The 24,261-nt window shown below is 48.7% G+C and overlaps 1 protein-coding gene across 1 annotated transcript in view; it reads right to left on the bottom strand.

The window, feature by feature from the left end:
* CIB4 (calcium and integrin binding family member 4) overlaps window positions 1-22,680 on the bottom strand; it is a 49,460-nt gene extending 26,780 nt beyond the window's left edge. Inside the window, exons 1-3 of the mRNA XM_019735273.3 lie at window positions 22,627-22,680; window positions 22,136-22,170; window positions 17,262-17,358 (exon numbers count right to left, since the gene is read on the bottom strand). Coding sequence (XP_019590832.2) covers window positions 17,262-17,358; window positions 22,136-22,170; window positions 22,627-22,680 — 186 coding nt within the window. The remainder of the gene's footprint in view (window positions 1-17,261; window positions 17,359-22,135; window positions 22,171-22,626) is intronic.
* Between the last annotated feature and the right edge of the window lie 1,581 nt (window positions 22,681-24,261).

Raw genomic sequence — 24,261 nt, 5'->3', positions numbered from 1 at the left:
CCAACCTCAGCAGGCCGCCCTTGACTGCTAAGCGCCCGCCGTCCAGCCATGATTCATCATTACCTAGGCATTCAATAAGCACCTACGGTCAGCCCAGACCTCTAGGCATCACATCTGATTCATACTTTCCCTTGAGCCCAAGGGAGACAAGCAGGAAGGAGAGGAACTGGCGCTTGCTAAACACTTATTACATATCAGGCGCTGTGCCAGCTATGGTCACTCGTGTTATCCCATTTATTCTTTTCATCAACCCAAATGACAGATATCAGGAAGTTCATTGTATACTCGTAGATGAAGAAAACTGAGGAGCAGAGAGGTTAAATAACTAAGTAAGACCAAGAGCTGGCACTTCATCCCAGCTCTGTCTGACTTTCAGACATGAGCTCTTTGCATGGGGTGTGTTCCAGAAAGATGCTGCATCAAAATGGAAAAAAAAAAAATGCACACAGAGGTGTCAAGCTCCTGGGTGAGCAGGCAGGTCCAGGCTGAGCGCCAACGAACGTGCTATGACTGGTGCCGATGCCAGCTCAAAGAAGACCAAGGGGAGGAATGAAAAATGTCCTGCGATTCCTGGCATTTGTGGGGGTGGCAGGATGACCCAATGCCCCTGGGTCACTGGAGGGACGTGGAATTTAGCCCCCAGGTCCACAACAACTCCCTCCAGGATGGTACCGGCTAGTCGGCAGTGCAGGAGGAGGCCTGGGGCTGGGGCTGGCCACAAAGTCAGCAGGAGATGCCGAGAGACCCGATGCAGCCAGGGGTTCTGGTGCCAGAGTGCTACAGCCCCTGCAGCACGGCCACAACACACGCACACGTGCCTAGTGAAAAACCCCGTGCACAATGACCTTTCTGTGTCTACATCAACTTGGAGACAGGTCTCTAGTGATGGCACATGAGTATCTTTTATCGCTGACTTGGAGCAAGGCTATTCAAGAGCCCAGGTTTTTCACTTTGTGCTTTTTGCCCTCCTTGAGTCATAAATGTTTTTCCATGTTGCTACACAGTCAGTATTATTATCATTTTAATAGTTACATAGTTCAAATTCCCAGAGTGGATGGCCCTATCTTTCTAATGCCTCCAAGGAGAAACTGGAAATCTAAACTAAGAAAATAACTTTTAAAAATGAAGAAAATAATACATGAGAATGTTTATTGCAAAATTATTTATAGTAGCAAAAAAAAAAATTCCAATACTGGAAACCATGTTAATGTCCAGCAGTGAAAGGATGGTTTAGTTAATCAGAACTCAATGCAATTATGCAACCATTAAAATGATAATTACACAGACTATGTAGCAACATGAAAGAAACATTTGTGCCTAATGGGAAAATAAGCACAAAATAAAATTATATTTCTCTACAGTGATATAAAATAAAGTATGCCTAGGGGGAAAAGGTGGCAAAAGAAAACAGAAAATGACAACTTTTGTTAGGGTGATTGGGTGCTAAGAAATTACTTTTAGAAAATGTATTTTAATGCTGACGTGCTATGTTAACAATAAATAAAAAGCAAGTTAAAAAAGAAAGTATGCTCCAGAGAGAATTTGCTAAGCAAGCAAAGAAGCTTTCCTTCCTGGGAGTGGGAAGCAGGAGTTTTTGTTTCTCTTTTCTGCTTTGCAAACTTCAGAAGAAGGGCGGAGCCCCAGGCAGAGCTGGACTCGGCTCCCAGACCCAGGAAGGGGCTAGAGGATGCGCTTCTCCTGCAAGACCTGGCAGGAAAGGCTCGTCGAGAATGAAAGTATAGTGGAAGAAGGCCACAGTTCATCTCATGGTCTGTCTATACCTTTCCAGATACATCCCAAAGTGCATAACCCCAGAGGCGGGCAATCTAGCAAGTAGTGATCATTTTTTGGATAATTCTACGGGGCTTTCAGAGCGTGGTCAGCTCCCTTATGCAACTGTCATACCCTCTTGATTTGCATGACTGACAAAGCACAATGGTCCTGGCCTCTGTCTCCCTGGGGCCCCTGCTGGCTGAGAGACCTCTCTAAAAAGGATGGTACTTGAACATGTAGGCAGGGCCACTTCAACAGCCCGGCCCTGAGTGGGAGAAGTGACCCCAGTGTCACTTCTCCCACTCACCTTAGTGCTACCCTTGGGCCAAGTCGAATTCTTCCACCCACCAGCGAATATGTAAAGAGCGTTATGTCCTCCCAAGTCTTTCTTCAGGTGGAACAACCCTCCTTTCTTAGTCGCCGTCTCAGTGCTGTAGCTTTGGGTCCTTCCAGTAGCCTGGTGGTAGCTGAGTGCCTTGTCCCCTTCTGAGCCCCTGGTATGAGGCTGACCCTCAGACCTAAAGACTCCCTGTGTGGTCCCACCACTCCTAGGAACACAGCCCTGCCTGCCCCCCCCCCCCCCAAGTGCTATTCCTTAATGAATGCGCCCTGAAACCCCACTGACCTTCCTGGAGCATTTGAGCTTTTTCACATCCATCCCCCTCATCCAGTCTTCAGAAAAACCCTCTGAGGCAGGCAGGGCTGCTATCATTAGGTTCAGTTTTCAGGCAGGGAAAACTGAGCTCACATATAAACTGCAAACTCCATTCCAAGACTTGGAACAACAAACCTGTTGAGCCTGGGAGACTGGAGGGGCTAAATTCTGGGGGCCTCATCCAGTGCCCAGCCCACAGAAGGGGCTTATGCCTCCATTTGGGCTGAGGCCAGAGCTAAGAGGAGGGGAAGGTCCCCAGCAGGCCCCTCTGTGCTGGGGCCTGGACTGGGCCTGGCCTACCCTTCGGGCCTGGGCGAATGTATCTCCTCATTCCAGCTGTGTGGCACCTAGCAGCCTACAGCTCCAGGCCAGCAGCACACGCCGCCCCCCACACCAATGGCTCATGCCCCTGGGAAGCCCTTCAGAGCTGCGGGGCGTCTTGTCCCTGCGGAGGGGGCAGCCTGCCAGAGCCTGCAGAGGGCCGAAAATCCTGGGAACACAGCCTTGGCCAGCCCAGCCAGCACCTCGTTAGGAGGCCCAAAGGCAGGAGGGGGCACTTTAGGAACAATATTGTTTATTTCTCTATTTTTAAACAAGTCTGAGGTCTCTGGGGGCGCAGATGAAGTTATCAGAAGAGACAGGAGTGGAATAAAGCCTCAAGCCAACAGGCTGAGAAGGACCCTTGGGACCTGGACTCTTGAAAAGCTGAGATGGGGTTTGTTTATCTTGTACTCAGAGCGCAGGACTGGGACTGGGGTGCTGGACAAACATGTCCCCAAGCCCTCTGCAGCCTGTTCCCCTGGTGCCACTGGGGAATTCGGGTGTGAGCAATACTTTTAAAATGATCCCATCGGTGTCATCTGTAGCCGGGGAAAGAAGGCTCCACCTCTGGAAGGAAGCCGAGTTCACTTCTCACCTCTGCCACATGAATGTTTCCCAGCGGGCAGAGCCCAGTGGAGCCAGTGCACCAAGGGAACCCAGCCCTGTCACAGCTGGCTGTGCCGCAGCACCATCCCCCATCTGCCAGAGCGTCCATGTCCTCAGCTGGCAGTGGGGCTGGCCATTGTCACCTTGAATCCTAGGTACCTCTCACAGGGAGGAGCAATGAGATTGTGTGTGCACCTGGGAAGGGCGGGCACACACGTCTCACCGAATCCTGACACAGCTCTGTCAAGGGGATTTGTCATTCCCATCTTAAGGGTGAGGAAGCCATGGCCTCGAGGAATCAAGTGACGTGCCTCAAAGCATTCAGACTCAGGCCCAGCTGGTTCTAGAGTCCACTCTCCTTCCACAACGCCAAGCTGCCTCTCAAGTGCTCCAAGTAAGGGTAATACGATGTGCTCTTGGGAGCGTCCAGAGAAATCATGAATCATTGACAGAATCAATTAAAGGCCGGGGTGGGATTGACTGGATGAGAAATACCTTCCAGGAAGTGAGAAGTGTGGTAAGAAGCAAGGAGAGCTGGCCTTACAGTCAGTGGTCCTGGTCTGATGCTGGCCCTTCCTGGGTACCAGCTGGGTGACCACGGGCAGGTCACTAAGTTCCTCCATGCCTGAATGGTCCCCTGCATGAATGTTCCCCTCTGTGAACCAAAGACAATAACAGAGCTACTTCTCAAGGTTGACAAGAGGGTCAGATAAGATGTGACACGTGAGGCAGCAGGCAATGCTCGAGTTCTGTACAAATGAAAACAACCCTTTCCAGTTCCTGTCCCCAGACAACAGTGGAGATAGGGGTTGAGCAAATTGCACACAGGTGAGTAGTGGGGAGTCCCATGTATCGCCCACTTGTAGAGGCACCACATATAGGCACCCACTTCTAGAGGCACCACATATAGGCATATAGGCAACCCAGGATGCCCTGGGGGAGGGGGAGCCCTTGGCTATCACCACAGAGTCCCTCCACCCCCATCACCCCAGCTTAGAGCCACAGGCCATCTGTGACTTGCCTGGAGCCAGATAGAAAGTTAAGGCCAAGAGAAAGAAAGGAATTGGCCCAAGACCAGTCAGCCAGAGGAGGGAAAAGCTAAAACTAGAACCCAGAGCTCTCCCCCACCCTCCAGCCTTTCCTAACTACCTGTGTGGGAGGCATAACACACCCATTTGAAATATGAGGAAACTGAGGCCCAGAGAAGAACAGTGACATGCCCAAGGCTGCTGGTGTCCATGGCGCAGCCAAGGCTGGAGGCCAAATCCCATCTCTTTACTGCTCAGCCCAGAGCAGAGATTGCATCCTACATCACTGAGCTTTTTCTGAAACCAACCACTTCTTAATTCTTTGGCTGAATGTCTAAATAAGGATTTTTGCCAATTCTGAGCCCTGCTAACTGATGAAGTTGTCAGAAAAAGATCTAATGATGCTTGAAAATGCAGGGAGTGAGCCAGCTGCCAAATTGCCCTCCCAGCTCTGACTCTGCATCAGGGAACCAGGACCCTCCCACTGGGTGGGGGTGTGCTGGAGGTTGAGACTCTGCTGCTTTGCATCAGCTGCGTGATATGGACAAGCTCCTCAGCTGTGAATGAGGATAATAATTTCCTCCTCGTTGGGTTACTTTGAGGATTAAATGAGATGATGTGTATGTGACATCTCAGCACACACAGATTGCAGGGCAGGCTGGGAGGGAGAGACAGGGAGGCCAGCTGGCCTAACTTTGCTAAATGGACTAAGGTGGTCACGCCTGCAGCCCTGGGTGAGTGACAGCTGAAGTTTCCAGCTCCATTTGGGGCGGCACTGGGTTAGCCCCAGTATTTATCTTGGGAATGGGGGCTCAGGGAGCCAGCATGCTTCTCTTCATGCGATGAAAGTCTCAGAGTGACCTCAGGCCTTGATGTGGGGCCTTGGGTTAGGAGCCTGAGAAGGTGGGCGGGCCTCACCCATTGTCTCTCTCCCTTTCTCAGTGGAACATTTGTCCTATTCAGGAGCCTGGGCCCTAGGCATGGGGCCTGGCTTGGGGACTTGGGATTCAGATAATTCCCAGGCCTACCACAGAAGGTGGGCTCTGGGAGGGGCCCTTCTGAAATGAGCTGGACCTAAGTATAGGCCTTCCCAAAACACGAGACACACACGTGTGGTCTGCCACCCAAGGGTAGGCTTGGGTAGGTGCCCCAGCTAAAGACGTGAAAAGCCAGTCCCCTCAATCACCAGCGGTCCAGGCCACAACTCCCTCCTGTACTCCTTCCCCCTGCTGCATACATGTCTCCAAAAGTAGACATGTACGCACACACATGTCACCTGCTTTCCCAAAATATGGAAAAGTATGGAGGAAAGTGAACAGGTCTTGGGTGCAGATGTATTTCTGCAATTCTGTGGCTTTGCATGGAGCTTTTAACTCCTTACACACTCAGCCTCCTCATCTGTAGAATGCAGAAATACCATTGTGCTTTACACACCTATTGTGCGGATCGAAGGAGGCAGAGCATGAACAGGGCTTGCAACCATGAAGCATATGACTAATGGCAAAGGACATTTGGGGCTGGAAAGTAGAATTGCTATAACCACGCAAGTGGCTTCTATTTTTAGCAAGCCAGGGAGAGTATCTGAGGGTGAGGGAGGGGCCCAGGCAGTGGCCTAAATACAGCAGGAGGATTATCGCTGGATCCAGCTGTCCTGATCCAGGCCATGGGTGATCAAAGATACTCCCCTCCCAGCATGCTGTCTTTCCTCTGCGCTCAACTCTCTGCCCTCTGGCTGAATACAGTGTGCTCAGAGGACTGCTCTGAGCTCCTGGGAGCCAAGAGGTGAATGTTAAGAGTGGGCAGCCTGGCTCCTCCTCACCCAGGATCAAACCTCAAAAGGAGTTTCCTCAGGATGTGGTGGAAGTGGAAACAGCCTAGGCGGGAGCGGGAGTGGCCTGGGTTCCAACCTCGGCTCAGCCTCTGATGGGCCTTTTGACCTTATATGGTCATGTCCCATCTTTGAGCCTCGGTTTCTTCATCTGCAAAGGCCTGTCCACGCTTGGGAGGTGCAGTGACGTAGTGGCCATGAAAAAACTCTGACAAAATTGATCAAAAAATGCACAGAAAGACACCTAGAGTCCAGGTACTGCCCCCCTTCCCACCCCAACCTCTTCTCAGATGGATAGGCAGACTCAGAGTCTTTGCAGGTTTGCCATGGCCCATGTAAAAGGGGCTCAGGAACCCCTTCCAGCCCAGGACTCTACAAGATGAAGCAGGATAGTCATCTGTAATAGCGGAGTTTTCACTGGACTGATTGCTTACCCGCTTTGACCCTGTGGTTCCCCAACTGTCAATGTGGTTAATAACTCAGCCAGCCGGGGGCTACCGGGAGAGTTAGTACAGGTGCCCAAGGGCTGAGCGCTGGCCTGGTCCAGCCGCAGGACAGCAGGAGGGAGGTTCTTCTGGGGCTCTCAGGGAGGAGTGCTGTGCCCCGGTCTGCTTGGCTGCCCCAGAAGCCACTCAGCATCCTAAGAAGTGGGAAGGGGATGCTGACAGAACAGGACCAGGATGTCTTGGGCTGGGTCTCTCTAGAAGGGACTGTGCCCACCAGGCAGCCTGAGTGAGCCTCTCTGGGTTCCAGCGCTTGGCTCTGCGGTCAGGAATCTGAGATCTGCAAAGCTCCAAGGTTTGTGATTCTCCCTTTTGTTCTTAAACCTGAATTTCCTGAGAAAAGGCCGTGTAAGACCCCAAGACCTCACTCAGTCCATAACGCATAGGAAATGCATAGTAACTACTTATGGGATGAATGAATGAGAACCAGGTGTGAGAACCCCTATTCATCAGACTCCAGAAAAATGTCTCTTAGCCACAGGAATTTCCCTCTGATAAGGAATAGAACAAGGAGTGACATTTCTCAGGGGTCCTTGGGGAAAGAGGGTCTCCCGGAGCAGCCTCGCTGGGCTAGAATATGTGTGGGGATGGAATAGCATGGGAGCAAGATTCTAAGGACACCAGTCAAACAGAGTATTTGGGAAGAAGTTGGGAGTGAAGAGAACAAGAGAAAAGTCAGGGGTGGGGGCGGTGGGCAGCTGCTGTCTGTGTGGAAGATTCTGAGATGGCAATAATGAGGAGAGGCTCTTTTTGAGATGTTTTACTTAACATCAAGAATGCAAATGTTATTCCTCTATAAAGATGGCAGGTTGAACACTTGCACCTGTTCTCATTCTCTTTTGACACCCGATAAAACTAAAGTAAAGGGAGTCTTTAGAGGCATGACCTACAAAAACAGAGAGAACACGAGAGAACAGCAGCAGTGACACAGTGACACACATGGGAAGCAGATGAATGAGTGGTAAGTGACCCAACAGACATGAGAGATCACAGCCCGGAGCCCACAGTGGGAAAAGTTGATCATCGACCTGTTTTGCATCCCAGAATCCTCTTAAGGCTCTGGAACTGGAAGCACCAGGTCACACAAGAAATAGAGGTCAGCTAAAAGCAGGATTGACTGAAAGTCTTGGAAAGCAGTTGAGTTCCAGATCTCCCCCTACTCAGTGCTGTCGGGTGATTGCCCCTCCCCAGCTCCTGCCAAACTTGGAAGGTTGTTCTCTGGGATGGATATAACAGAGGCTTTCTGCTCTGGGGAGGTCAGCTACATTTGAGAACTGGAGGTTAAATAAATATGTGCATGCTGAAGCCTGAGATTCCACCAGCCCTCTTTCCTGACTCAGCCCCAGAATACTGGCAACCAGGACTTGACTCCCATCTTCTCTAGAGTGTCCTCAAGAAATGGCCCCTTCTGCTCACTTTCGAAGAAAGCTCCAGTCAATAAATCCCACCCAGGGACTCAAGCTTTGAAACAGCTTTTTAGCAACCACCGCTGACTCTTAATGACTAGCAGACAATTACCAGATATCCAAGGAAGGCCTGTGACAGGAAAGACGGAGACCTAAGCAAGCTAGTGGGGGAAAGCACTTTGTAGAAAAGACCAGAGAAGACATTGCATCCAGGAAAAAGGAGAGGATACTATGAAAGGGGGGCGGGGGGGACAGAGAATGAAAATGAGCTCTTGGGAATCAAAACCATAATGGCAAAAGTGAAAAACTAATTTAGAGTTGAAGTTAAAGTTGAGGAAATCTCCTGGGAAGAAGAGCAAAGATATGAACATGAAAAGTAGGAGAGAAGAGATGAAAAGCAAAGGACCAGGAGGGAGATCCAAGATGGCAGAGTAGATAAACACTTTGCCTGCTTCCTTCTGTGAACAAATTAAAATTACAACTAAATTATAGAACAATCAACCTGGAGAACCATCTGAAGTCTGACTGAACAGAAGTTTTATAAGGATATAAAAAAGAAGCCATGTTGAAACTGGAAGGAGGGATGGATAAGCAGAACTGGGTAACTCCAAACTTCCGTGTGGCGGTTGAGAACCAGGTAGGATATCTCAGCCACAGAGGTTCCACCCAGAGGAGCGAGGGACCCCAGCCCCACACCTACCTCCCCAGCCCAGAATACTGGTGCCGGGAAGAGGAGGTCCTACAACATCTGGCTGTGAAAAACAGTGGGGATTCTGATCATCTGGGTGGGACAAAAGATGGTGGGAAACCCAGGCATCCTCTTAAAGGACCCGCACACAGACTCTCTCACTCCCAGGCACTCACCTTGGGCTCTAGCGAAGGGACAGTAACTCAGGGCGTGTCAGAGACATAGGGGGGTGCAGACTGAGTTGTGTGGCTGCTGAATCTGATTGTTCTGGTGAGCTCTACAGTTCTGCCCTGATGATTCACTGGCTCCCCACCCCACCCAACTCCCCTAATGCCAGAGGTACTTTCTCCACCTAGTCCCACCAGCCTGAATTGCACTCTTTCTTGGAAAACTATCAGAGTCCGACAGACCCCGGGCAAGCAGTGGCTGGCCTCGGTGTGCTCTGAGACTTTTGTTGAGTAGCTTCAGGCTCAGCACTGGCCCAAACCAGAATTTACATTAAACTGGTGATCACAGCTCTTTTTACTCTAGTGACTCCCTGAGACTCTGCCTCACCCAACGTGTGTACCACATGAGGCTTTATCAGTGGCTGAAGCTTAAGGGAGCTTGCAGGTAGAAGCAGGCCCTGGGGTGTCCTAGAATTTTGCAGAACTACCCCAGGCCCAGTACTGATGGCAGATGTCCTCGGTTTGCAGTGTAGCCTCTCCCACATACCTCCAGGGTTAGCACAGGTAGCAAACAACTGCAGATAACTTTGTAGCTCTTATCAGGTAGTCCCCGGCCAGTCACAGGCAGTGGGTGACCTGGGCCTGTACTGGAGCCCCTCATAAGAGGCCCCAGAAGCAGCATACTTAGAGGTTGGCTTCAGCCTAATTAGCCCCACAAGTGGCACACCCAAAGGCACCAGAGCCTACTGGGGCAAATCCCACTCAGGGGGTAAGCCCCCCACACATTACCCTGTAAGCTGTGGACATGGCTAAACCCCACAGCCAATCAGCCTGAAGGCCAATCCCACCTACTAACATGCCAATAGCAACCAAGCCTCAACTATGACAGGAGGGCAAACACAACCCTCACAAGGGGCACCCCTGCAGCATCCAGTGCAGGTGACCAGGGAGACTGTGCCACTGGGTCTCACAGGACACCTACTACATAAGGCCACCTGGCCAAGACTGGGGGACGTAGCAGATCTACCTAACACATAGAAACAAACAGAGAGGCAGCCAAAATTAGGAAACAAAGAAATACATCACAAGTGAAAGAACAGGAGAAAAATCCAGAAAAATAACTAAATGAAATGGAGACAAGCAACCTACCAGATACAAAGTTCGAAACAATGGTTATAAGGATGCTCAAGGAATTTAGTGAGAACTTCAGCAAAGAGATAGCAAGCATTAAAAAAAAGGACAAGCATTAAAAAAAACTATAAAAAAAGAACCAGTCAGAAGTGAGGAATATAACTGAAATGAAGAATGTACTAGAAGAAATCACCAGCAGACGAGATGAAGCAGAGGCTTGAATCAGTGACTTGGAACACAAACAGAAAACACTCAATTGGAACAGCAAAAAGAAAAAAGAATAAAAAAATAAATGAAGGTAGTTTAAGAGACCTCTGAGAAGACATCAAACATAACAACATTCACATTACGGGGGACCCAGAAGGAGAGAAGACAAAGCAAGGGATTGAGAACCTATTTGAAGAAATAATAACTGAAAACTTTCCTAACCTGGTGAAGGAAATCGACATACAAGTCCAGGAAGTGCAGAGAGTCCTAAATAAGATGAACCCAAACAGGCCCACACCTAGACACATTATAATTAGAATGGCAAAGGTTAAAGATAAAGAAAGAATACTAGAAGCAGCAAGAGAAATACAACTAGTAACTTATAAGGGAGCTCCCATAAGATTGTCAGCTGATTTCTCAACAGAAACTTTGCAGGCCAGAAGGGATTGGCACAAAATACTCAATGTGATGAAAAGCAAGGACCTACAACCAAGATTAGTCTACTCAGCAAAGCTATCATTGAGAATCGAAGGACAGATAAGGAGCTTTCCTGACAGTAAAAGCTAAAGGAGTTCATCACCACCAAACCAGTATTACAAGGAATGTTAGAGGGACTTCTTTAAGATGGAAAAAAGAAAATCAAAATTATGAATAATAAAATGGCAATAGCTACATATCTATCAACAATTACTTTCAGTGTAAGTAGATTAAATGCTCTACTCAAAAGACATAGGAGGGCTTAATGGATAAGAAAACAAGAACCTTACATATGCTGCCAACAAGAGACTCACTTCAGATTGAAAGACACAGAGAGAAAGTAAAGGGATGGAAAAAGAGATTTCATAAAAATGGAAATGAAAAAAAAAAAAAAAGCTAGGGTAACAATACTTATACCAGACAACACAGACTTTAAAACAAAGGCTGTAACGGGACAAAGAAGGACCCAGTAATCCCACTTCAGGGTATTTATCTGAAGAAACCCAAATGCTACTTCGAGGGGATGTGTGCATCCATATGTTCATTGCAGCATTGTTTACAATGGATAAGATGTGGAGGTAGCCTGGGTGTCCATCGGTGGATAAATGAATAGAGTAGGTGGTATAAATATATAATGGAATATTGCTCAGCCATGGAAGGGAATGGGTTCTTGCCATCTGTGGTGGCATGGGTGGACCTGGAGGGACTTGTGCTGAGTGGAGTGTCAGACAGAGAAAAACAGATATAATGAGATTTCAGTTATATGTGGAACTTAAAGAATGAAATAAACAAACAAAACAGAAACAAATTCATAGATACAGAGAATATTTTGATGGTTGCCAGATGGGAGGGGGGTTGGGGATGAGTGAAAAAGGTGAAGGGATTAAGGAGTACAAATCAGTTGTTACACAATAGTCATGGGGACGTAGTGTATTTCATAAGGAATATAGTCAATAATATTGTAATAATTATGTATGGTGTCAGACGGGTACTAGATTTGTCAGGTTGATAGATGGGAGGGGGTTGGGGGTAGGGTGTAAAAGGTGAAGGGAGTAAGAAGCACAAACTGATAGTTACAAAATAATCATGGGGATGTAAAGTAAAGCATGGGGAATATAGTCAATAATATGTCAATAACTATGTACAGTGCCAGGTGGGTACTAGACTAGTCAGGGGGATCATTTCTTAAATTATATAAATGTCTAATCACTATGATGTACACATGAAATTAATGTAAAATAATACTGAACATCAAAAAAGAAAAGTAAAGGACCAACCCAGGATATACATCAGGATATTAGAGTTCCAGAAAGAGAGAACAAAGAAAAACAGAGGGGAGAAATTATCAAAGAAATAATTCATTGAAATTGTCCTTGAACTGAATAGTTTCCACTGAATGAGTCTCTGTTTGCCCAGTACACAGAGAAAAGGACTCATTCCAACTCACATCATTGGAAATTTCAGAATACTGGGGTCAAAGAGAAGAGCCTATAAGTTTCCAGAAAGAAAAAAAAAAAAGATCAGGAAACAGAAAGGCTTTGGACTTCTGAATAACAACAGCAAAAGCTAAAATGCAGTAGAGTGATGCTTTCTAAATTCTAAAGAAAATTGATATCCAACTTATAATTAGATTTCATCTAAACTCTCAAGTGTGAGGGGAGAATAAAGACATTTTCAGATATGTGAGGTGTTAAAACATTTACCTCCATGCACCTTTATCAGGAAGCTGCTACAGGATGTGCTCCACCAAAACAAGGGAGTAAACAGAGAGAAAGGAAGTCAGGGAAATGGCAGATCCACGCGAGAGGTGAAAAGAATCTGGATGATTGTGAAAGGAGATCCCACAATGACAACACCTACCAGGCTCGTAGGGCAGCCTGGTCCTGATTAGAGCTGGTAGGAAGGCTCCAAGAAAAAACTTGCCAAGAAAATGTAATGTATAGAAAATGTCTCACTTCTTAATGCCTTTAGAGACGATTTAGAGAGTTGGCAGAGGTTTGGTGTCAACTTAATAATGTAGAAAACAGCAAAAACAATGATGATACCAGGAAAAACAACAATAAATGTGCAGAAAGGGAAAAATAATCATAGTCTATTTCATGGCTCAGATCTGAATATCTTACGCAGTCATAATAATGTAACAATGAATATTGATCTAACACAAATTATTATATAACTATATTGGCAGGGCAGGGGGAGGGAGTGAGGTATAGGATGGGTGGAGGGGAAGGGGAGGTTAAACCTCTTCTCTAGGGGGGAAGTCCAAGGCTGAGGTACCAACAAGGGGCAATACAAGTGTGCTCTTTAGATATATGGAGGCAAGTGGCAAGAATCAGCTAAGAGCTGAAAATGGTTGCCTCCAGAGAAGGAAAATGAGGGTAACCCTCACAGAGCAACTTGACTCTTGGCATGCATGAATAATTTTGACTTAAAAACTGAAATAAATACATAAATATTAAAACATATTCTCCCATCCCTGCCCCTCCTACTTTGGTAATTTCCTGAGAGGCTGAAAGTTTTGGGAGTGAGTTCTTTGCCAGCCATTCTAAGCAGATAGGTCCAGACTACAAGCAGGTTTCAGGAAGGCTCAGAAAAACCGGGCAGAGATGGGAATGGAAATGGAACTGAAACCTCAGGAGCCACACCTGGGGAGCCTCCTGACACCTCAGGCAGGTTTCCAAACCTCTCCACATGTTTACAGAATTGATGCTGTGATAGAACGCAGTAGGGGCTGGGCTGTGCATAGACCACCCGCACCTGCAGGGAGTGGGGAAGAGACCAGCGGAGTGAAGTGGCCCTGTTTGGTGTGCAAGTTTCCACCAGATCTGCTTTGAGACCCTAAGCCACCCACAGTCCTGGGCCCAGAAATTTGAAACCCGGGTCACACCAAGCGACTACTCATCTGTGTTTACAGAAAGCAAGATTGTTATTTACAAGAACAGAAACACTGAGCTAATTTACTTTTAAATACACCAAACAGAGCAGCAGACAAAAAGAAAACAGCAGGCTTCTGAGTGGAAAAGGCAAGGCAGTCTTGTCAGCAGGCTTTCCCCACTATTCTCTGGTGCCCGGGCCACACTCTCGCCTTGCTCTCTGGGGATAGGTAGACCCTCCACAATATTAAAAAACCCACTCTTTCCACGAGTGAACCCAAGTTAAAAAAACAGGACTTGCTTCCCAGACCACTCAAGACCCTGAGCCAAGTTACAGCCATGCCCGGAGCTCCCTGGGGCCCCATTCTCAAAGCCTTTTCCAGAGATGTGTTCTGGGCAGTGTGAGTCACGCAGCTCCCGTCCTTGGGGCTGCAGAGGACACAGGGACACTCAGGCCCCCACCCCCCAGCAAGCCTCTCCTTGCTCATTTTGGGAAGCAAGTCTTTTGCTTCATCCAGGATTGGAAAGACACGGAAGGAAGCTTTACTCCTAAATCTAAATCCCCAAAAGTTAGTCTGAGGACCAGTGATAATCAGTGACAACGTTCTTGACAACCAGTAACAAAGGGGATAAAATAAGGACAGAAAGGGATGTGTATGGAAAGAATGGTTCTTGCTTCTGGGGTTAGAGCTTTCTTACATTTTGTTCTTAAATGAACGTTTTTTAAAAATTAAATGACGGTGATTGTGGTTGACATATTTTTTAATGTCCTTACTTGGCAAAATTGGAAAGTTGGCATCTCTAGCTAGTCTTTCCTCAAAAAAAGAATTCTGTTTTGAAATTTTATGACTATGAATGTCCAAAATCTGGGACGTACTATGGTGGATGACAAAAAAGAAACTAAGACTCAGGGCCAGAATCACAAACTCAGAGGGTAGGGAGGGCACCAACACACAGAGTCCAGTCTCCTTTTGGTACCAAAATGTGATGGAATATCTCAGTTAAATGGTTGGCCAGCCCCACTTGGTGCCCTTCAGTGACAGGGAGCTCATTCTCTCTGGGCACAGTTCTGATGAATAGAAAATACTTCCTTGGCTTGGTGAGAAATCTTGGTCCTTGGACCCAAGCCTGTGCCTGTGCCAGGCCTGCCCTCTTTCAAGGCAAACAGGTTCTATGCCCACATCCCTCCGACCCAGTCTTCTTTGGTTGGGATCTATCTGTTTGCTTCCTGTGACCCCCAGTCATTCCTCTGGTGAAGTGACCTGCCTAAGATCACATGGTTAGCCAGTTAGTTCAAATCCAGCTCTTCTGCTCCGGGCCCAGAACCCTGTCCCCTAGTTCTCTAGATGTGGCAATGGCTCACTGTCCTCAATTCATGAGATGGCTCTGGTTGTTCAGAAGCAGTTAGAAAAGCAACAAAGGAACCAAAGTGAAAGAAAAAAAACATACAAAGAAGTCAATGGGATCCCAATAAACACATGTCTGCATAGAAAAAAGTATGAAAGGAAATAAGGCAAAATGGTCATGATGGTCGTCATCCCTTGAGGTGGGTTACCTGATGATTTTATTGTATTTTTGCTTTTCTGTGTTTTCCAGTTCTATTTATTTTTTTCATATTGACTGGTTTTTATTTGTATGAGAGAATAAAATAATGACCATTTAGAAAGATGAAATACAAAAAGTAAGATTAAGGTAATCTTATCCCAAGACCCCATCTCAGTTCGCAGCCACTGTCCAAAGAAAAAGTTCTTGGGTGTCTGGTGCTCCAGAGATGGCCCAGACCCTAGCCCGGCCCTGTGGGTGTGGTCTGGGGGGAGACCCACCCTCCACAGCTGTCCATCACTGTGCTTTTACAGCAGCCTGATATTCCTGCTGCATGGACACCTAGCCTGGCTGCCCAATGGTGAGCCCAAAGCCACGCAGACTCCAGACCACCTGGGTTCCTTGCTAGTGTGCTCCAGCCCATTTGCCCCTCCTCCATTCTTCTCAAGGCTTGCTGCCCCCTTCGCCAACCCACCCCTAGCTCTCACCCCTGAGATGGAAGAGAGGAGTGGATGAGAACATAAACGGTGGCTGCTGAGGACCATGGCTTACCCCTACATGGTTTGTTACACACAGCACAGAGTATACATACTGTTTTACAGACAAGGGACTAAGGCTTAAAGGGGAAATGTTATACGTGGGGTGTGATGAGTTGGGTCAGACCCAGACCTCGGATCCTAGTCCAGTGTCTGTCCTCTGGGCTCAGAACAGAGCCCCTAGGCCCCACGAGGGTGTGCTGGGTCCATGCAGAGTCCTGGCGCCACACATCACCTGACACCCTCCATGCCAGCCCTGCAGGTCACTCCCCAGGGCACCTTGCAGACCCAGGCACACGGTAAACACTGAGCTAAGAAGTACAGGGCCCAGCCTGGGGGTCAGAGTCTTGTCTGATGGTCCATGTTCTGCCATCAGGTGGCCCTGGAGAAGACATTTCCCTTTCAGGGCCTCAGTTTTCCGACGGGTAAAACCAGGGTGGAGAGCCTTTCTTTGACAGGGATTAGACTGGGTAATCTCCAAATTGCTTTCCCAGCGTCACATTCAGATATTCTGGGACTGATCAGTGACAACGGTCATCCCCCACCCATTCGGCCTTGCCTCTGTGGGCTGCCCTTTGGGTCCCTCAGTGGATAGTCTAGGTCTGAGAAAAGTCGCGGCTGCCACGTGTAGGTGTGTTTGAGCACATGTGCATGTGAGAGGGTGTGGACATGTGCATATGTGGGTGTGGAGGGGGACATATGTGAGTCGGAGCCACCAGGACAGGTTTGTACCTGGCACAGGTACATTCTCCAATTATTTTACCTTTTTGAGGACTCTGCTCCTTTCCTTTCCAAAGCCCCAGCCATCCCACGTCCCCTCCAGTCCCCTTCTCGTTCCTTTGACTTCTCCGTTCCTGCCTCTGTTTCAAGCCCCAGCTCTGTGTTCTTTCTCTGTCTCCACCTTAGAACAAGACCTGTCACTTTGAAGCCCTCCTTGAATGTGTGCCCCCTGCACCCATGTGATCTCTTCCTCAGGATGCCTCCCCCACCCAGGTCCCTGGCCCTCTCCCAAGAGGTGCCCACAGCTCTCAGAGTGCATCTTGTTCCAGACAGAAATGAAGATGGGTTCTATTGCATGACAAATTCAAAGCATTCATTTTTCTGCTGAGATCCAAATGAAAATTCAGGAAGCCTGACACCACCATGATTTGTTAACCTGACATTGCCTCTCTATGCATTGAACAAATTTTAATTAAAATCTCAGAATTGATTAGGGAGCCCTTTTGTTGTGCACCTCTGGGCTCTTCCAGGCTTCTTGGGGGAAGGGCAGGGCTTTGTCTCAACAGAGACAAAGGCTCAAGGATCGTCCCTAAAAGATTGGGAGTGGGGGCGGTGGGTGCTGACAACTCAGGCGCGCACAGCCTGTTGGAGTGCAAGGAGCCTTAGGGAGCACATGGAAACTCCAGCCATCCCCATCTCTCCACCCACTTCACAGGTGAGGAAACTGAGACCAGGACTTTTAGCCCCTCAGCAGATGCCAGTGACACCACTCCCACCCCACCCCATCCCCCGGGACTCACCCTCAGGGCTGGCAGGGAGCTGACCTGGTCCATGGTCAGTGTCGCCTCCTTGTAGTACTTTCCAGGGGGGCAGAGCTTCAGGAAGGTGTCATGGATGCTGAGAAGAGAGGAGTGATGGGCTGGGGAGTAGAGACCAGAAAGCCCCCTGCCCTGCTGGGCCCTCTTTGGAGGAACGGAACTCAGGATTGACTGACACAGAAAAGGCAGTGGTAAATCTTTCCACCTTCTTAGAAACATCCCTGAGGTTCCGTGGCGGCCAGCACATTGTGTGTGTGTGGGGGGGGGGGGGAGGGAAGATGAGCCAAGTGTGAGGAAAAGTGTGTGAATGTGCTCTGTAGCCTGGAACACACTCTAGAAATGTCATTCATAGGAAGTCAGAGCTAGAAGGGACTTCTGTCATCACTCAGTCCAGTCCTTCATTTACAGATGGAGAAACCAGTAGGGACTTGTTTGGGAAGCCAGCGAGTGGCCCCAGGCCATCTGCCCAGGCCCACTTTTAGCCCCCAGGAAAGAGGTCACTCAGTGGGTGTGGCCAAGTCAGGATTAGAACCCAGCTGCCTGCAGCCAGCAAACCACATGGCTGCCCTAGGCCCAGCAAGCTGGTAACAGACTGTGGGACTAGCAGTTGTCCTAACCAATCCTGGAATCCATGTCTCTGTCTGCAGGCCCCCACCTAGTCCAGGGAATTTTGCTTGTGAGTGCCAGGCAGAGGGTGAAATGCTGTGTGACTGCTGAGAAGAAGAGGGCAGGAGGGAACACTGCCCCAGGACAAGAGAGGACGAGCCCTCATCCTCCAGTCTCCTCCTGCTTTCATGGAGAACAGACTATACCAGCCTTGTAAGGGACCCTGCACTATCGTCAGAGACTACTCTGACAAGCTTGGGAGGGAACTGAGAGGCAGGGTGTGGAATGGGTAGCAGGAGACATTCTCCAGGAAAGTATTGGGGGGAAACTGAAGGATAGCAAGGAGGAGAGGAAAGCCAGCGGTAACGCAGGGACTCTGGTCCCACTCCCCACACAAGAACGCAGGACATGGTGAGGCCAAAAAGGAACAACAACGGAGCCATAGATAGGGGAGTTCATACCACTATATTCTCGATGGCGACTGATCAAGACATAAAAGCAAACATCCGCCAGTACCCCAACAAGGGGTCTTCCTGCACCCCAGTCTCGCTGGCGGCCGGGCAAGACACAGGAAGTAGGATCATCACGATCCGCGATCCAAAATCCACTTGCTAACGCACTTGCTAGCCGCAATCTGCCATCTGCTTCTCTTCCAGCCAACCAGCCAACCCCTTGCTAACTGCAATCCGTGCTTGCTAGCTCAGCCACGGCGGTTATATCAGTGGCCAATGGCTAACTGGTTACAGCTGATGGCCATCTACTACCCGAGCCAGCACCTTTCCACATGAGGTCAAGAGCCTGGAAACTGCTCTCGGGGACTCTGTCCCCACACCATCATTGCAGGAGTGTCCAGTAGCCTGAGAGGGGAAGGGGCAGTGGGAGCCGTATGTCCCAGACAAAGGGAGTGTTTTATCACTGCTCCCACTGTCTGCCCCCAAGGTTCCCCACTGGGAGTGTTGCTGCATGGTGCCAACTGTCAAGGACATTTTTCATGTAACATGCATGACAATGATGCAAGGACAGGACCATTATCTCTCTAGTTTACAGACAAGGAAACTGAGGCTCAAGGAGGTAAAATAACTTGCCTAAGGTCACAGAGTGGTAAGTGTGAAAGCCAGAGCTGCAGACACCCCAGCTCTTTCCCTAGGAGCCCAGAGAAGGGAGGTGTCAGGACAGCTGAGGTAAAAAGAAGGAATCCCTCCTGTCGCTGCCACCCTCTTTTCTCATTTACCAAGCTCCATATGCTAGGTGCATTAAAGCATATTGTCTCATTGAATCTTCTCAACAGCCCCTGGGAGAGGCATAGGGGTGATCATTTCTATAGATGGGTAATTTCTAAACATAGGCTCAGAGAGCTTAAGGGATGTGCCCAAGGTCAGATAGCTTGGAAGAAATGGAGTGGAGTCTGAACCCTAAACCAGGTTCTTCGGGCTGTGCCCCCCACCCCTAAAGTGTTCACTTCCACCCAGGTGAGAGACTTGCAGCCCCACCCCACTGGAGAGCTTTCTGGGGAACGGGTGCTGTGGGGAGGGCCGTGCCCAGACTTCATGCCTTTCCAGGCCTCTGAGTGGGTGGGCTGTCCGCAGAAGAATCAGTGGCTGTGTCTCAGCTGCCACAAAATGTTCTCCTCCTCCAAATATGGAGCAGCTGGCTCTAAGTGGAGCCCTGAATTAATCACTAATGGACTCAAAGTCAAAGCCATTTGAAAAGCTCACACGCTCAGCCTTGCCAGAAGTCATTCGGCCCAGGCTGTGTCTCCTGTCTACACCTAGCTCGACACAGGGAGGGGCAGTCTGCAGCTCTGCTGCTCACACTTGGCGGGGCGTTGGACCTGCCATGTCCCCTCTCAGGCCTCAGCTTCCCCTCTGTAAGATGAGTCTAGGTACTCCCCCAGCTCCCTCCTGTTCAGGCTTTCTGGGGCTGTTTCTGTACCTCTCTCTGGCATCCTGTCCACCCCTGGCCTCTGAGGCCCTCGAATTTAGCAGTTTTCAACTGGGTCCCATATTAGAATCATGTGGGGAGCATGGGAAAGGATCTGAGTCCAGCCCTAGAGATTTTCAATCAAGGCCAGGGTAGGGCCTATTCACCTGTCGGTTCTACAAGCTTCCATGTTTCTATGGCAGAAGCAGGACCGAGAGCCAGGTCCAGTGCAGGCCTTGATTTCCACTCCTCTAGTCCCAGCCTGGGCTTGGGATCAACAGTCCTGTGGTACAGGCTGCAGGTATTGTATAAACAGCCCTATCTTTAGCCTGAAAGTGTGGCTTTTTGTCCCATTATCTGCTGCCTCCAAGTTGTGTGCCTTGGGCAAATCACCAAAATTTTTCTGAGCCATTTTCCTCATTTGCAAAAAGGAGATGATAATACCATGAAAATAGCAGCTACCATATACTCAGCACTGACCCCTGTGCCAGGCACGGCTCTAACTCCTGACATGGATTTGATCATCTAATTATCCTAGTAACAACCATGGGAGGTTAGGTTCCATTCCTCTTTATCACACCTTCTATAAGTGTGGGAACTGAGGCTCAGCGAAGGTAAGAAACTCACCCACAGTCACACAGCTGGGAAGTAGCAGAGCTGAGCCTCGAACGCAGGACTTTGGCTTCCAGGAAGGAAGTCTGAAAACTACTTTGCCTGCTGGCCTGCTGGTGTTCTAGACGGACTAGGAGCTAAAGGCCAGGACACAGCCTGGAGATTGGAAAGTCTCCATTTCTATGGCTCGGAATGTCTCCTGTGGATTCATTCTCACCTGTTGGATAAGCTTTTTTACATAACTGGTTGATATAACATTATTTGTAAAACTGAAAACCATGAACAACGTAAGTGTACTTTACAGGAGTTTGGTAAAATGAATTATGCTTCTACCACAGGATGGAATGCTCCATAGCCATTAAAAAAGAATGAGGCAGATCTCATGTGCTTTAAGTAAAAACTAGCCAAGATGAAAACTTAAAAAAAAAAAGTCCAAAACAGTATGAGTGCTACACTATAAATGGGTAAATGCTACAGCATGAATGAGATAAATTTTTTGAAGGCTATATATATGTAGGTCTAGCTATGAAAGATTCTTCTGGAAGGCTAAATGAGAAACTGACTGAACAGAAGCTATCTTTGGAGAGAAGGCCTGGGAAAGGGGAGGGAAACATTTGCTTTTCATTGAGAACTAGCTATGCTATTAGGATTTTCTAGCTATGCTCACATATTACGTTTCAAAATTCTATTTTATTTTTATTCAAGAGTTACATTTTAGAAAATCTCAATATGGTAGTAGAATATGAGTCATTTGGAGTTTTGTCATATTTTTGTATATTTTTAAAAAGTGAGTGAATTTTAATTTTAAAAGGAAAAGAATGTAGCCCCAGACTGTCACTGGTCTCCGTAGCTCCCTGTATCTGGCCATCCCTCAGTCCCTGTTTGTGCCTGGGGAGTCTCATGCTTGTGGCAAAGTCACTGCCTTGTCTGGGACCCTGAGTGGGAAGTGTGGCTTCCGGGCTGGACGTCATGGTTGAGGAGGGTGAGTCAAAGGTGAGACAATGAGGGGAGAGGGTCCCAGTGCTGAGGGTCAAAAAGTGGTCTCCTTATTTCAACCCCACCTCACCCCATGCTTCAGTGAGCTCAGTTACCCATCCAACAAGTTTTTGTTGAGTACCTGGCTTGGGCTGGGCATTCACGCATCTCTGATGCCTTTTACTCCCTCTGCAATCCCAGGAGGGGTTATTGTGATGGGTGTCTTTACCCTGGAACCTTCCCTAATGGACAGAAACCTTCCTGAGAACAGGGACTGGCCACTGCTCCCAGTGCCGTCAGAGTGTCTGCCACATACCAGGATCTGAAGAGAGGCTTGGGGACAGAAGGGAGGGAGGACACCTTACTGAAGAGAAATGCAGTCTCACATCAAGGTTACCCACATGGCCCACATGGGCTTCAGACCTCTTTACTGAGTCCTTCCTCCTTTCCCACATTATCCCAAGGAGGCCCTGTCCATCTCTGTGATTCTGTGAAGAAACTGTGCCTTGGATCTCATAGCAGCCTAAAGCCTAACATTTCACTCAACTCCAGTCTAGCCTGGGAATCACGGCCTCAGACTCTGAGGGCTGGGGTCCATTTCTGCCTGCCCTGTGCGGCCTCATCTCCAGGGCTCTGTGGGTCTGAGTAGAGACCACACTCAGGGACCAGGGTGCGGCTCTACTAGGGCAAGACTCCAGCTCACAGGCAAAGGAGGGACAGGCAAAGGGGGCCCCTCTACTCACCACAGGATTTCATTTCTGGTCAGAAAAGTCAGGGCCTACAACAAACCACAGACAGGTGACCCTGCCCACTCCATCCAGCTCTGCCCTGGCCTCCCAGGGAGTGGGGAGCTTAGGGGCCAGGGTGGGAAAACCCAAGCTCTCAGGCTATAGTTGGGGAAATGGAGGCACCCCAGCCCTGGCCAGTGGGTGCCCGAGGAGAGAAAAGGTGTCCTTCCCTCCTCCCCAATCTGTGATGGCCTTGGGAAGGAGTGTGTTGGCATAGACCTAAAGAGAGGATCAGAAACAAGACTAAAACTGGGCTGTGGGGCAGGAGACAAATGGGGAGGGGGCCTCAAAGGACTGGTCTAGGCCACATGGATGCAGGTTTGGCAAAGGAAGGGCCACCATTACTCCGACTGGTAAACGCTAGAGTTTTGGGTAAGAGTTTTCCTGCTCGCCCCACCTGCCTTGGGAAATTCTCATGCCCAGAATCTCCTGCCTGATTGACCCACCTGATATTCTTCCAGGTCCTCCCAATGCATCTGGTACCTCAGACATTGTCCCATGCCAGCCGCACCTTTCTCTCTGCTGTGGAACCTCGGCCCCAAGGGCTCACCAGTTTGTGTGACTAGGTGATCTGGTTGCCATGGTGACCTAGAGTCCACCTTCTGCCCATTCCACCTGAGCCCCTGAGTGAGCGAAGAAATAGGTTCTTTTGGTTCCCTAGGCCAATAGACATCGCCTCCCAAACAACGAACAGAAAGGCAGCCTAATACCAGGGGTGGCTCAGGAGTCACGCTGCCTGGGTTCAAATCCCAGATCTGCCCGTGCTGACATGACCTGGGACCTTAGGCAGGTTACTCAACCTTTCTGTGTCTTAGTTTCCTCATCTATAAAATGGGGATGATAATCATGGGATCGTTGTGAGGATTATTTAAGTTAATACAGGTAACAATGCCTGGCACAAAATAAGTGCTCAATAAATGTTAGCTATTAGAACCGTGTCCCAAGCACTGTGCCAGGTGTGAAGACACAGAAATGAGTAAACATAGACCCTGACCTCAAGAAGTGACCCAAAGAGCACAGAAAAGGGCACTGCACCCCATCATTCAGGGTTCCTGCAGGAGCAGAGGGCACACTCAAATTAGGATAATTTGAAGAGGATCTGTTAAAGGGAGTTTATGGGACTCTCCACAAAGGCAAGTTCAGGGTGTAGTGCAGTGTCCTGGGGCCAGTAATCACAGAGCCGCTACCCGTCCTGGCCCAACGCATGGAATAAATACCCCAGCGTCTCCTCTTCCCCTGATCTCCTGTGGGGACAGAGAGCAGGATGGAGAGTGAATCGGGAAAGACAGAGAAGTCCAGCACCATGTCAGTGTTACGGCGGGGAGGGGCCTCCTGAAGCCACCCCAATCCTGCCTCTGGGGTGATCTGCACAGCCACCCTCACTGTGCCTGTGTGGCTTTCCTGGTTCTACCCAGGTCCTCCCACACACTCTCCTACGTAAACATCCCAAAGGCTTTCTGTTGGAGTTAATTTATATCTCTGGAAATGCAAATGCTCATTTTTCTTCATCTGTCCTCCCCGGAGATGGAGCTTGGCAGAAGAAACCCAGGAGCCCTCAGTCCTTCATTTACTTGGCAGACACAGGTGGAATATCTACAGTGTGCCAGAACCCAGCTTGACCCTGGGGAGAGATGAGTGAATGTGGTCTCAGCCCTCAAGAAACAGATACTTGCAACACACAAATGCACACACACACACACACACACACACACACACACACACACACACCAAGGGAAATTGAACAGATAACATTAGAGGTGTAATAGTATGAGTATTTAGAAAAAGAGAGACCACTGGGCAAGAAGTCTTCATGTAGTTGGGGGCATTTAAGTGGTTGTTATAATGTGAATGTTAAGAATATGGGCTGGCTGCATCCCCTCAGGCATGTCATAAAACTACTCTAAGCCTCAGTCCTCTCATCTGTAAAATGGGAATAATAAATCCTTACTTTATAGGATTAATGCAAGGACAAAATAAAATGTTACGTTTATTTAGCTCTTATTTAGCAAGGTACCTGGCGCATAAGAAGTTCACAATGAAAGGTAAATAATATTATTTCTTTTTACAGTTAGGCCTGGAAG

The sequence above is a fragment of the Rhinolophus sinicus genome, chromosome 2, assembly GCF_057876585.1.
Source record: "Rhinolophus sinicus isolate RSI-liver-muscle chromosome 2, RSI-T2T, whole genome shotgun sequence".
Lineage (NCBI taxonomy): Eukaryota > Metazoa > Chordata > Mammalia > Chiroptera > Rhinolophidae > Rhinolophus > Rhinolophus sinicus.
Note: the sequence above shows the minus strand (reverse complement) of the source record. Positions and strands in the feature narration are given on the sequence as shown.